This window comes from Ahaetulla prasina, chromosome 9 (genome assembly GCF_028640845.1).
Source record: "Ahaetulla prasina isolate Xishuangbanna chromosome 9, ASM2864084v1, whole genome shotgun sequence".
Lineage (NCBI taxonomy): Eukaryota > Metazoa > Chordata > Lepidosauria > Squamata > Colubridae > Ahaetulla > Ahaetulla prasina.
In genome coordinates, this window is record NC_080547.1 from 33,691,326 (window position 1) to 33,706,340 (window position 15,015).

At 47.5% G+C, this 15,015-nt stretch overlaps 1 protein-coding gene across 3 annotated transcripts in view; it reads left to right on the forward strand.

Moving 5' to 3' along the window:
* Positions 1-10,139: 10,139 nt before the first annotated feature.
* The window catches only part of EBF2 (EBF transcription factor 2), a 316,154-nt gene continuing 311,278 nt past the window's right edge, over positions 10,140-15,015 (forward strand). Inside the window, exon 1 of one of the 3 annotated variants that reach the window (XM_058194605.1) lies at positions 10,140-10,923. In XM_058194605.1, coding sequence (XP_058050588.1) covers positions 10,793-10,923 — 131 coding nt within the window. In that variant the 5' untranslated portion in view covers positions 10,140-10,792. The remainder of the gene's footprint in view (positions 10,924-15,015) is intronic. The other 2 variants (XM_058194604.1, XM_058194607.1) reach the window with 2 other exon arrangements.

A 15,015-nucleotide genomic window follows, 5' to 3' on the forward strand; every position in this document is an offset into this window, starting at 1 on the left:
CACTTTGCATTCGGCTGAAAAAGCAGACATTCGACCTGTCCTGGTAGCTCCTTGTCTCTGTACATTGGTACATTAAACAGGATCTTTACCACCTTATTATATGGTCATTTCTGTTTTTCAATCTCTGTTGAAATCAAAGTGCTCCTTTAATAAGCCCCGGATAATTTAAGGGGCTTATTTTCTAAGCACAAGTAAACCTGGAACTGTCCGCTTGTTTTCACAGCACACCCGGCCCATTTCTTTTCCATGATGCGCACAGGATCTGTATAAATCAGGGCTCTCCAGCCTTGGCGACTTTTAAGACTTGTGGACTTCAACTCCCAGAATTCCTCAGCCAGCTTCGCTGGGAGTTGAAGTCCACAAGTCTTAAAGTTGCCTAGTGTCGGGTCCTCCTCCCCCTCCAATGACCGGGTCAAGGAAGTCCGTATCAAACGTGGCAACGAAGCCTCTGCAGCTTGCCAAATTCCTTCGAGGTTTATCAGGGCAGGCAGGAGTCCAAGTTGTGACTTCAGCGACAGAGTCCGGTATCAGCAAACTAGATGAGACTTTGCTTGACTCAAGATTGGAATGCCAAAAGCAGGTCCTTTATATAGGCTGTGGGGTGTGGCTCCATGACTCAGCATTTATCCAGGCCTGCCCCACCCCTCCTTCTGCTGGCGTCGCCTCTCAGATCTCCGGAAGCGAGGGTCCTCCCACTTTGAATTTTCTTCAGCTGATCTGCTGTCAGCTTCCGAGAAAGGGAGGGGTCAGAGGGAGTAGGGCCAAGTAATTCCTGCACCTGGCTGGCTTCCTACTCTGAAGGCTGAGCCAAAGGAACACACGCTGTATGAGTGAGGTTTATCGGGCTTGTTTGTTCACTCCTGGAATCCTCTCCAGCATGGGGCCAGGGCCGGGGGCTGGAGACATGACAGGCTGTTCATCTTCATTATCAGACTCGGAGTCTGATAACAGGCCCGTTGGAGACGGGAGGGGCCCAGCTGAGAAGAGGAAGGAGGACAAGTCACAACACCTAGGTTGGAGACCCCTGGTATAAATTGTTTCCCTGTCTTTTGCTTCCGTAAGTATCTTGGAAAACATTCAGTGGTGCACTGCTTAAAAATAGCTAATGATGCTTGGCAAGCCACTATTTTTTTTAAAGGGTTCCTTTATTAAGTTTAGGGCTAGAGGTCAGGGGTGAAATCCAACGGATTCTGACAGGTTCTGGAGAACCAGCAAATGCCACTTCTGGCTGGCCCCAGAGTGGGGTGGGAATGGAGATTTTACAATATCCTTTCCCCAGGAGTAGGGAGGGAATGGGGATTTTGCAGTATCCTTCCCCCGGAGTGGGGTGGGAATGGAGAAATTGGTGCAATAACCCAGATGCGGAAGATGCAATAATCATTACCTGCTATTGATAAAGAAGAGCAGATAACAGCTTTTCATTTGATCCTAATAACCACCAAATGTTCTCCAGAGCAACTCCACTTTAACAAACGCCAGGATTTTTGTGATAGATGAGGTAAGGGTCACTTCCAAGGGGAGAGGATTCCATTACTTCAGATATACAACTAAGAAGTATCGCCTCTTGGCCTCCATTCCTTTTTGTCAAAGAGCTTCTCCCAGGATGAATGTGCTGAATGCACCACTCCTGATTCTTGAGGCACAAAGCTGTAGACGATTTTCCAGGTCAAAATCTTAGGCAGCTGATTTTAAAATTTTCTGAATAGAATAGAATAGAATAGAATAGAATAGAATAGAATAGAATAGAATTTTTATTGGCCAAGTGTGATTGGACACACAAGGAATTTGTCTTGGTGCACATGTTCTCAGTGTACATAAAAGAAAAGTTCATCAAGAATCATAAGATACAACACTTATTGATAGTCATAGGCTACAAACAAGCAATCAGGAAACATTATCAATATAAATCGTAAGGATACAAGCAACAAAGTTACAGTCATACAGTCATAAGTGGAAGGAGGTGGGTGATGGGAATGATGAGAAGATTAATAGTAGTGCAGATTTAGTAAATAGTTTGACAGTTTTGAGGGAATTATTTGTTTAGCAGAGTGATGGCCTTCGGGGGCTGGGTGGGGGGAACTGTTCTTATATCTAGATATGGCTACACTGAATGCATTAGTGTGGTGTTATTCCAGAGAGCTCTTTGTGTGTTATTTTATTTTAAAATGCCAAAGTATCTTGGCTGACTTGTCATTATAGTTTAAAACGGGGGTGGGGGGGAAACATATTTTATCCACCTCCCCATCCCTGCTGGGAATGAAAGAGGAGATGCATAGACCTCTAGATTAAGAATCTCCATTGAAAGTTCAAATCTACAAAATAAAGCATGTTAGTTGTTTTATACGCATAAGAGAGACTGGACCACTCTAGAAATGATCCTAGGTATTAATTGGGTAGCAAATCACTGCAAAGCCAGCAAAACCTTAATCCTTTTTAATCTGAAAAAAGTTATTCTTAAATCCATTGCATTTAAATTAGCAAATTAAAAAAAACAAAACAAGGAGGGTAACATAGATTAACTAGTTCCCTGAGATGCTGCTTTAGGTTTTTGGTTTTTTTTTTTGGGTGAACCGTCAGACTGAAAATATTATCTGTATTTTTTTTAGTTTGCCCCAAATTAAAGTGATTAGAAATTTATTTTTATTTGGAAGAATAAACATTGAAAATTTAGTAAAAAGTGAAAGTTTTACATGATCTGAAGAGAAACCAGACAAATTCAGAACTATGCACACACAGACACAATAGTGTGTGTAGGCCAAAATTGTAGAAACCTTTTGGGAAAAGTGTATTTTTGAGGTTTGATGGCTAATAACACCACTTTTTTTTGGGAGTTTCAAGATAATCATATTCCACTGCTGGAATGGCCTGGGAACAGCCCAGACCAATTGAAAATCTATGGAGCCGACTAAAGAAACTTGTTAGTCAGAAGCGACCCAGCAATAAAACCCAGTTAGTAGAAGCAATCATTCAATCTTGATTTCACATTATAACAGCTGCAGAACTAAAAGACTTGGTTCACTCCATAGGAAGACGTTGTAAGGCCATAATTCATGCTAAAGGTTACCCGACTAAATATTAACTGATATGGTGATAATTTTTGTATATCTCATTTTTTTCTAGGTGTTTCACTTTTCTCCTTTCTACTTTAACTGCTATTCTAATAGCAAATCCTTCATAAAAGTTATTCCATTACATTTTTGATTAAATTATCTTTCCCTTTCCATGAATTTTATGGTACTACTCCACAAAATTACTACTACTAATTACTACATCACTATTAATAGTGATGCTATTAGCTAGTTTCACTTTTCCCAAAAGGTTTCCACAATTTTTGTACACAATGTTGTACCTTGATGAACGTATCTTTTCTTTTATGTACACTGAGAGCATATGCACCAAGACAAATTCCTTGTGTGTCCAATCACACTTGGCCAATAAAAAATTCTATTCTATTCTATTCTTCTATTTTTGCCACTACTGTATATACATACAAATTTCAGATTCTCTTTCACACCATGCTGAAACACAATCAGTGTACAAATAAATGGATTTGCCCAGTGTGGTTAGTTCTAAATTACAGTTTGTAATAAGCAGGGGCTACACAACACAATCCTGAGTGTCCACGCCTTTAGGAGCTGAGAAGATCTGGATGTTATGCCAATACACCATGGTCTTAGGAAGTGCTAAAGGTGTGGGAGCTAACCATGGACAGTTATTTGCAAACTGAACGCTTCTTACTTTGAGAAATTGTGCGTGGGTTGTAAACCACTTCTCTGCGGAAGTTGGGAATTTGCATAGATACGTAATAAGTAATAAATCCAATAAACACCATTAAGCCAAACCAAACAAACTTATGCCATGGCTAGGCACAATATGGGAACCCAGTCAAGGTGATGATAATCAAACCATGCTGCTTAGCATGTTATGCAAACCTAATTATTGTTTATTCACGGTTAAAATTAATGATGGCTTAAGACGAGGAATAAACTCAGCTTGATGTCAAATAGGCATCTGTCTACAAGTAGTGAAGAAAACATTCCGCAAAAAATTCTTCTGGATGAAATTTCACTTCTCTCTCCAAGCAACCCACACACACACACACACACCCCTTCTCCTTCTCAGCTCAGCACCTCCTCCTTAACTTTCCAAGAGGTTCTACTTCTCATCCCTAGTGAAAACAGCAACAAGTTTGCTCTAGTGGGGATAAAATAAAACGATTACCCAGGCAAGTTTCTGCCAATTTGGAAACTCCACAATATGCCCATCGGTATAGAACCTCCCCATTCAATGGCAGTCTACCTCTAAATATCAGTTCCTGGGTGTGGAAAGGATGATCCCTAATGACAAGTCTAATTATCCTTGATTATTAGCCTTCCGTAGTGCTAAACTGGAAGGAACCTCAAAGTGAGGCTGATTACGTCGAGTTATTCCTCCTGGCCATAAATCCCATTGAGTTCAACAGGGGATTTGGTCCACAGCTGACGTCCTTGCGGCCGTGGGGCGTTTTTACGACCCCCTCCGGCGTTTGGATCAGCTGAAGCGCTAGTCGCTCCCGGGCTGAACTGCTTTAGGTAGATGGGAGGCGGAAAGGAAGCGCAAGACAGAGGTCGGTTTTTCTGCCGCTTTTCCTGGGACTATCGGAGTTCAGCCGGGAAAGTAAGCGAGGTCAGCGACACAGACTTCTGAGCTTCGCGAATGGTGGAGAAGAAACCCACTCGACCTTCTCTCGGGTCCTTCTTTGAGAAGGTCCACGAAGCCAAGTAGGGTGCCTGGTGGAGGGAGAAAAAAACCGGCTGGAATTAAAAATAAAATGCAGATTTCTCTCTTGGTTGGAGGCTTCCTAGTGAGGGTTAAGTAGCAAGGCAACCAGTATGTTGAGCAGATGAAGACATACTACAAGTAGTACAATACAACAAGTAGTATAACGCTACAAAGCAGTACAATATTACAAGTAGTATGGGACAGGGGTCTCCAACCTTGGCAACTTTAAGCCTGGTGGACTTCAACTCCTAGAATTCTTTGCTTTGCTGGCTGGGGGATTCTGGGAGTTGAAGTCCACCAGGCTTAAAGTTGCCAAGGTTGGAGACCCCTGGTATGGGAGACTTCGCTTTTCTCCTCCCCACCCCGCATGCTTTCAAACCAAAGCTGGATCCCGAAACTGATTTCATTTGGACATTTATTTTTATTTTTATTTATTTAAAAAATGAAAGGCGTAATTTTTGCTCGGAGAAAGCCAAGTGACAAACCTAGAAGGAAGTATGTCTGAATGGGGAACTTCCACCACAGGCTGAGTTAGTCCTTTAAAAGATTTGGTCGACTCCTCTACGTGCTTTTGGAGGGAAAGGTAGCCCCTAATCCGTGTTGGGAATCGCGCGTCTGCAGCTCCGTCGAATTAATTAATTCCCGGGACGCGCTCGAGTTATAACCGAGTGTGTCGTATTTTTTTTTTGTATAGCATGGACTCCTAAATATCCAATCCCCTTACAACCGTCGCGTACCGGTCGTTAAGGATTCGACGGATCCCGGGATCCAGAAAATTGGCTTAATTGCCCCAAACCGTGGTTCAGATCACCGTGGCTAAGCCTGTAAGCGAGCCCAGCTGTCGTGCAGAGGCAACCTGTAGCAAACGGGCTGGGCGAGTTTCTTCCAGAAAAATCTAAACAGCTGCTGGTCTCGCCAGGAAAAAAAGAAAAGAGAGAGAGAGAGGAGAGAGAGAGAGAGAAAGAACTCGGTTTCCTTCCTCTACTCGATGTGGGGGACAGCAAGTCTTCCCTGGCCGCCTGATCGCCTTTTAAGAGCCGGGTTGCAAACTCAACGGCCGTCGGAATTGCCGTCGCTCCGGCAGAAAGTTGATCTCCTGGGTTTTTTTACAGCAGCCTGTTTTAGCTTTCTTTCTTTCTTTCTTTCTTTCTTTCTTTCTTTCTTTCTTTCTTTCTTTCTCTCTCTTTCTCTCTTTCTTTCTCTTTCCTTTTCTCTCGCTCTCTCCAGCGATCTGGGAAGGATGTCATAAACATAGAGATTTAGGGAGGAGGAAGAGAAGTTACCCGAACCACAGGACAAGGTGGTCTTTTCGGGTGACTCAAAGACCGCGTTAGATGTTCCCCCCAGGCAGAAAGACTGTGAGGGGGATCGGGAGGTATTTGCCGTCGTGGGAAGCCAGCCCTCGACTCCACGCCCGAAGCCTTCCCCGAGGAAAGATTTTCCGACGCCTGCAAATAAGGGGCAGGTCAACTAAAGCCAGAAAACCTGGGTGAGTCAAAGAGGAAGACGGTCGTCCGTCTTCCTTTACTCCGATCTGCCCGCCTTTGAGGTTGCGGGACAGCGGCCGAAGAGGTTCCGCCGATACTGGGTAATACAAGGAGGTTTAACTTTGGCCTTGGGCTGGGCAGGGGAAGAAGGCAGCCTCCCTCCCTCCCCACCCACCCAATATCATGTAAATGGAAAGGGCCGTAGGGCAAGAAGGGATTCCCCGAAGAGTCGTATTTAGGTAGCAGCTGCTACAGAAAGGGGTGGGGGATGCCCCTGCCCTCTGACCTCCCTTTCCCCCAGCCCCTAGTTTCCAGCTTCCCACAAGGCTTCCTACTCAGGAGGGGATATTTTTCTCCTCCCCTCCCTTTTTTTTTCTTTCTTTATTCAGAAAAGCACCGCTTGTATAACCTGGAGGAAACTAAACTTCCTTCTTTCTTTCTTTCTTTCCTTCCTTCCTTCCTTCCTTCCTTCCTTCCTTCCTTCCTTCCTTCCTTCCTTCCTTCCTTCCTTCCTTCCTTCCTTCCTTCCTTCCTTCCTTCCTTCCTTCCTTCCTTCCTTCCAGTTGAAGGTTTGTTTCTTCTTCCGGGTATCTCCCTCTCCTTTTTACTAACCCACTTAATCAGAAATCCGACTGAGTCTGACTTTCGGGGCTCACTCCAAAAATCCCCCCACTAAAAGACCCACGCTTTTTCCTGTTTGTGGGATTTGGGATGGCTGAGTTGGGGGGTGGGTATCTCTGTGCTGTATTTGTGTGCGAGATGCTTTTTATTTAGTTTGCATTTTTTTTCCAGCGTTGAACATGCGCCACAGAGCCTTTTCCTCTTTCAATAGCAAGCCAAGACCTTCAAAATAAGGACGAAATGCCTTCCTGGTTAGTCAATTCTGCTCCGAAGTCTCAGGACATTCCCTTCTAGGATGTGGCTCTGATCTTCTGGGGCCTCCATCTACAATGCCAACATGTCTGTCCTAATACCTGCAAGTACCAGGATGATAATGTTTGAGATCCTGTATCGTCCCCCACTCCATCTTTCCATGTTGGACCCCGGGCGCTTAGTCCTGCTGATTTGGAAGAATCGACTCCTGCCTTTTCTTCATTAGTGGTGTACAAGGCAGGGTCCGCCATCAAGCCAGCATTGCTTGACAAGAAGCCGGGTTTGGCATGGGACCACCAGAAATTCCAAACCTTGGAGTTGGGCGGTATGTAAGGGCGCGAGATAATATTTTGTTGGTTGCCAACAACATCCAATGGCCGCTCCAGAAAATATTTACGGTAGAGTCAACCAACCTTCATTGCGGCCACATAGCTTATCTTCATTTATTAATAACAGGCACAACCATCGTTGTACATCCCCAGCGAAGCTTTCGACCCTCAGCCACCGACTTCCCCGATCTCTGGGGGGCGCAATTTCCCACCCCAAATAGTCCCTTAGCAAGTTTGCTTGAAGGCCCCGCTCATTTCTATGGGAGCAATCGCTGGGAGTTCCCCAAAGCAGCTATTCTCGGCGCTGGAGAATTTTCGGGTCAGATTTAAAAGAAAGATTCATGGAACAAAATCTCCTCAAACCATTAACATTTTGGGGCCCACCATTTATCCTGACCTTGGAGAAGACGAAGGGAGCCTACTGCAGAAGTCTCTGGGAAAGGGGTGTGCGGGCGCTCACATTTCTGAAAAGCACATCAATGAATACTGGAAGAAGGGTTTTAAAATGTGCTGTTATCTTCAATCTTGTTCATCTCCCTGAAAGATCTATTTGGGTTTGTGCCTCTGAGTGTGGATTTGTGCAAATAAACAGAAGTTTATATTTCTGTCACGGTACTGAATCTATTAGTGTTCATTTCCTCTATGTTGACTACAAAGTGTGTGTGTGTGTGTGTGTGTGTGTATATATATCTATTAGTGTTCATTTCCTCTATGTTGACTACAATGTGTGTGTGTGTGTGTGTATATGTATATATATATGGCGAGTGTCAGGTTTGAAGGAAGGAGAGGTTATTACTCAGCATTTCCCTATGCAAGGGCTTCGGATTTATTTGGTCCTCTCCTGTCAAATCTGTCACCGACGCGGAGACAATAATTTAGACCTCTCCTTTTTTTTCCTGCCCTCCCCCCCCTACATTTGACCAAAAGCCAGATCCCCCCCACCTCCGCCAACCCCTCTCCCCCTAAATTTATTCATAAAAGAGTTTTAATCTGATTCTTGATTAGGCTTTTTTAAAAAGCAACTCATCGCGGATGCGAGCAAACTTTTCCACGTTTTGTTTTGTTTTCCCCCCCGGCGATTTCGAAATAGATAAACCGAGGAGTTGCATTAGGCAGGGAATTTCGCGGTACCTTAGAAGGGGTGGGGGAGTTAACAAGGGAACCCGGCCTCTGTCACTTTAACTGGGGAGCATCTGATTTCCGACTCTGGCAGATGGTTTCTGAGCCCAGATTTGCATGCATTGTCTTGAAATCTGTTTTCGCGTCGGTGCTAGATAGATTTCAGAGACAGGTCTGTCCTCCCAGATCGCCGTACAAAAGGAACGGGGGTGGGGGTGGGAGGGGAGAGGAGAGAACTGACACCAAGCCGCTTTGCATTGATATACAGACGTGCTATTCTTTCCAGCAAGACGGACCGACGGACGGAGACGGCAGCAAGGTTGGCAAGAAACGCTGGCGCTTATGTATCTCTCCCGGCTTTTTTTTTTTTAAATAAAAGTTTATAAAGAGGGTGGGTTGCACGCGCGGCTGTGCACCGTTCTCTGCAGGAATGGCCCGTGTGAAAGGTTACAGTTTTAAACACGCCTCGCCTCTTCCTCTGAAGCTCCCCCGGCCAAACACCTATTCCTGGAAAGCAATCAACCACAGCAAGCAAGCAAATTCAGATAGCGACCCTGCAGCGAGAAGAAGGACCCCTTTCCCTACCACCAGGAAGCGCGTATAAGGATGGGAAGGAGCCATCTCGCCTGGACCGAGGACCGCTCGCGTGCAAACCCAGCTGTGAATTTGCCCCTGGTTTGATTATTTTATTTTATTTTATTTTTTTAAACAAACAAACAAACAAACAAACAAACACACCTCCCGTTTTGTCTTTTCTCCCCGAGCCCAGCCAAGCGGCGGAGTGTAACTGGAAAGGGGAAGCGGGAGGAGAGAGGAAGAGTCAGAGCGATGGAAGCGAGATCAAGGAAAGGTTTTCCAAGTTTCAGCGGGGGCTGAAACTGTGCGGATGGCACATTTTGGAGACGAAATTGCGAGGAGCAGCTGAAAATAGGGAAGGGTCCTAGAAAATAAAATAAACCAGGGGTCCCCAACCTTGGCAACTTTAAGCCTGGGGGGACTTCAACTCCCAGAATCTGGGAGTTGAAGTCCTCCAGGCTTAAAGTTGCCAAGGTTGAGACCCTGAATAAACGACCCCTCTTGCAAGCTGGAAGGTTCGGGATGTTCTCCATCGCTGCGGAGGCGCAGCTGGAAACGAAGCTGCCTTTCTTTCCTCCCCCAACACCTCCCCCCCCCAAACCCCTTCCCCTCCCTTCGACCCGGGTCCCTTTAAACAAGCCGTTTGGTAAAAGTGACTTCAATTCAAACCCCGCGATCCCAAAAAACCGCGCGTCCAGGCTGCTGGGCAAGCCCCGCCCCCCTCGCCGCATTTCTCCAACCCCCCACCTCATTGTAAAACCCGGACCGCGGCGCGCGCGCGCGCGCGCGTCGGCCGCGGTCTCTTTTTCTCCTCCAATGGGGCGAGCCTATGCAAATCGGCGCGCCTTGCTTGGCTCAACCCGCCCCGCCCCTTTCCCTAGGACGTTCTTCGCTCCCCTCGCCCGTAACCCATTCATGGTGAACTCGGTGCGAGGGGGGGGGGGGAAAAGGGGAGAAAGAAAAAAAAAGCCAGCGGCGCTTTTTTGCCACAGTTTGCAGGGTGCGATCCGCGTCTCTTTGGCAGCCTCTGCCTTTTGCCATTGACCCTGCTGGTCTCCACCCACCCCTTCCCTTCGCGTTCTCCCCCCCCCACCTCTCCTCCTCCCACTTTTGCGCTCCTGCCCGGCTCCATCTCTCGCTCTCTCGCCTTCTCCGCGTGGATTCGGGCAGCAGTGCAGCCGACCCCTCGTGTCTCCCGGCCAGCAGGTGACCGGCGCTGTCGGGGAAAGGAGGCTCGGGCTGGCAATGCGGACTCTTGGCTCCGCTCTCTCCCTCCGGCAGCGGCTGCAAAGAAGATGATTCGCCGCCTCGGAAGAGGCTGAGAGATCCGCCGCCGCCGCCACTTCAGGCTTGCAAACAGCGAAAGGCGGGCGCAAAAGCAACGCTCTGCACCCCCTTCTTCCCTCCGCCGCCGCCGCTCCGTTATCTTGTTTAAAGGCTTGCTTTTGTTTTGCTCTTTGAAAGGACCGGGGCAAGGGAGGGAAGGAAACCCAAATCCCTCCAACTCGTCCTGAACGGCGGAGGCGGTTCGCTGAAGCTGCCCGGTGCGTGGGGTTGCTTGCCGGTTTGGAAGTTTTGCTCCCGTCGGAAAAGAGCCGATAGTTTGGGTTTTGGAATAAACTTTTCGATTATTATTTTTTTTTTTCAATGTTTGGGATCCAAGATACGTTAGGAAGAGGGCCGATCCTGAAAGACAAGGTGCTGGGATCGGAGATGGATCCGGTCCGCTCCTGGGTCAGGAACGTTGGCGTGGTGGATGCTAACGTCGCCGCTCAAAGGTAAAGTAGATCGAGCCTTGAGTTTGCAGCTGATTCCCCCACATTCCTGCTTGGGCTTGTTGGGTGGGTGGGTGGGTTGCCGTCGCCCTTTTTTTCTCCTCAGGCCCCTTTAGATGGTCGATCCCAGGCCGATCACTTCCTTGGTTTATTTGTTTCCTGCACAGATTCAGTGGGGCTGGGAAGATCTCCGCACCCTTAGGAAAGAAGGACCTGGCGCAAACCCAGTTGCTTTGAAGAGCAAACCCAGTTGCTTGGAATAGTGGGTTATGTTGGCCTAGTCAACTTGGAAGGAAGTCTTCTTGGCTGATTGGGGTTTGCTTTTCAGTAGGCAGTGAAAGGCACTGCGCCCAGAGGAAATGAAGAGGCCCGTTTTTCAGAGAATTCAGCATCCTGAACTCTCCAGCGGGTCTGAGAACCCAGACGGCCTCGTCTCTTCGGCTCTCTAGGAGCTGATGCCTGGCGTCAGATTTACTTGGGAGGAAACGGTCCTAGAGTAGATGCCGCTCAACTCCTTCCCTTAAGAAAGCCGTGCCATCCCGTCAGCGATCCTCATTTTCTTGCATTGCAAACGCCTCCAGGATAGGATAGCGGTATAGCCTCTATGGCTGCTCGGCTGATCTTCCTTAGAGCTTGCTCCACCAGAAGTTACGAACTTATCGTATTGGTGTTTTCACATCAGCCTTTAAAATCTTGGCAGTGAACATCTGGAAAACATCTGGAAAAGCATGCAAGGAACCGAGACCCAATTTACCCTCTTTATATTTCAGGATCTAAAACTTGAGGGATAGAGGTTGCGAGACATCCTCACCGTCTGATGAGCGCGCACTAATTCTAACCCGATCCAAAGTTAGACAGTTGCCTCTTGCAGGAGAGAAAGGACGCTTTGATGGACTTAGTGCTGAACCGCAAATGACATTTAGGCCTGATTCACACGACCCGTTCAACCTGTCTGTGATTGATTTGGTTAGCGGGTTGAGTGAGCTCAACACTTGAGGCGTGACAAGGGTGGTGGGTGGTAGAATCCTTGGCGAACACCAGCCAATGGTGGTTTATTCAGTGATACACAGTGATACTGTGTTACCCAAACCATGGCTAATGGCAATGTGAGTTGGGTCTGGAATTTAAGTCAAACTCCGTTGAAAAGACCATGCTAAACAAGTGAACTCAACAGGGCCCTTTCGAGCAAGGGAAACCCAATTAATGGAGCTTGATTTCAGAGTCATGCAAGATCGGGGTCATCTCTGCACTTCATGACTTAGAAGACCAGACCCGTTTCAGGATGCTAAGTGCCTGGAAGCTGAGTAACTTAGCCCGGGTGAGTGACTAAAGGGAAGCAAAGCGGATGCGGGCGCTTCATAGGCTGAATTCACCCAGCGCAGCCAAGACGCTGCTTAACCCACCCTGCTTCCTAAAATCCACCAACATTGCCTGGATTCTCAGATCGCGCGGCTTTCCAAACTGGCGGAACCCCGCGAGCCGAAAGCAAACAAAAGCACACTTTTGAGAGTTTCCTGTGTTGTGTGAACTGGGCGACTGAGACGGAGCTGGCGTCTGAAAGCAGGCAGGCCAGGAAACGCCCGCTTCTGCACCGCTTGAGTCGCCCAGGCCAGCTTTCCATCCAGGCTGGCTTCTTAAGCCTTAAGACGGGAAGCGACGCCTGCGGAGTTCAGGCAGCGGCTTCCCGGACTCCGGGAATCGCCCTTGTGCAGCCAACCTCCGGCTTCTCCCGCTGAGGCAAAGAGCGCCCCTGCGATCCTTCCCCACGGATTAAAAGTAGGCGCCCTTTGCGAGGCGAGATTCCTTTCTTATAAAGAGTGACAGGAAGAGAATCAAAGAGGGATCTGCGGGAGAAGTTTGAATGAAGCCTCAAAGTTTGCAGCCATCTGGACTTGGTGAGGAGGGACTAGCAACGGATACATTGCCCCCCCAAACTCCATCGCTCCCGAAACTGAGAGCTCTCTCGCTCCGAACCACTCGAATTGCCGCCGCTGGGAACCAAACGCGCCATAAGGAACCAAAACCACAAGCCGCCGACGGAAAACCGAGCTCTGCTGCTTGCTCCTGCGCCCTCTAGCACACTTTGACTCCCGCCGTGAAAATAAAGTCCTATCCTGGAGTAAAAACCCTTTGGACTCCGCGGCAGGACGGCGACAGGGACTGGGAAACTTTCCTCCCCGCCCCCGAGAGCTCTGCAAATCTACCTTTGGCCTCCTCGGGGGTCACCGGAGCGCCAGGGAGGTTGAAAAGCAGGGGAGAAAAGAAAACAAAAAAAGCTGTTTTTGCATCAGATGCAGCGGGAATCGCACGCCGAGAAAGGGCCGGTAAATTCCCCCCCCTCCGCGAAGCGCAAAGATGAGCTGAAACAAAAAAAAAAAAAGTTTCGCTTGGATGCCCCGGTTTGATCTGGGTCTATTCTTCAAGGGAGTAGACACAAGTCCTTTCCTCGCTCTCTGGAGGGGAAAAGTTCTCCCTTCGGAGAAGAAAAGGCAGGGTCGACTTTCGCCCGGGGTGCAGGGGTCTCTCTTGTGCATGAGGAGCTTCAAACGTCCGGGCAGGTCTTCCTTGGGGCCATGTAACCATACAGCCAGCAGCTCTCAAATCTCCGGAGGAAAATAAAAGATCCCCAAACTCTCGTGGAATCTCTCTGGGTGATTCACGCATTAACACCATTCTTAAAAAGCAGGGTTTTGTACTGCTTTGGCTCCCCGCCTGTCCAAAGCTGGCTTGTACACTTTGTTTGTTTGTTTCTACTCCAGAAATCAAATTTGTCTCAATTCCCTCTGTTAGCTGCGATTTTAGGAAAGGAAGGCGATTTTAGATGACCCCCTTCAAGGGAATTTTACAGTCCCCTCCCCTTCCCTTACAAAATGTTCTTCATTTAAAAGGGATGCAAAAACTGTCCAAGGACAATTTTAAACCGTTTCCCAAATTAATCCCTGGCCCTAAACATATTAGCTTGGAAAGTTGATCTTCTGATCCTTGGGGTGTGGAAAGAGTTGCTCTTCCGATCGTAAAACCACTTTAGCTGGATCCAAGTTTTGGGAGGTGAAATTCACAGGAAAAATCTAGCAGAAAAATGTTTTTCCCCTTCTAAGTTTCGATACGAGTAAAAGTGCGTTTTGGGTAAGGCTACACTTCTGAGCCGTTTGTAAGTTTAAATCAAGATGCAGATATTGAGAAACAGTCCCATTTAATCGAGCCAAGTTTTATTCCTAAGCGGTGAGATGGATCTATCCATGTCAATTCAAACCTGGTTACTTTATTGAACACAAAACTTCTGCTTTGATTGTTGCATCCTATATGAATCCTAAAAACCCCTTAGCTTGACAAATATACACAAAACGATTTTAACTCCTTTAAATGTGGCGGGATTTACTTCTACAGCAAGTGGCCTTTTCAAACCTCACCCCAAAATCTCTTGGCTGAAGCTAGTAAATTTTCCTTCGGGGTATTTAGAGTAGGTTCGTAGGATCGGCGCAAAGAAAGAGAAGAACTGGAAAAGGGCAAGGCAAGGCTTCGATCTTGTACGAAAGCAACGTTGGCACCAGCTTTCCCAAAACCTCGGGAGCTTCACTCTCGAGTAAAAGGCAAAGCAGCGCAGTCGGTTGAAGCGCCAGCGACTGTAGTCCAAGTCCCAAAAGAAGCTGGACTTGGAATAAACTCGCTCCAGGGTGATTTCCGGGCCAACTTGATGCGGGGTCCAACGGTTTCACGACTCCCTTGTGGAGAAGGTGCGCTGATTTCCAAGCGACCTCCTTCGGATCCGGCGTGGAACTTCCCCAGAGCAAGTGCGTGGATCGTCTCGTTGCCCAGTCCAAATATTTGGAATAACCCCTCTTTGAATCCCAGAGCTTTGCAAGAGTTTCTTGTGTGTGTGTGGGGGGGAACAGGTAAAGAGCGAGCTCGCGGCTCCAGGAAGTTTTTTTTTTTTTAAAAATGATCGATTATGTCTTGTGTTTAGGTGAACAATCCATAAACTTTCCGATCCAGTAGAGCCCCTACTTTCTCTCCTCCCCCAATCAATGCGAGCTAGCCGTTGGTGACCATATGGAGAAGAGAGGCCCCCCTACCGCTATTGATCATCCGTCATTG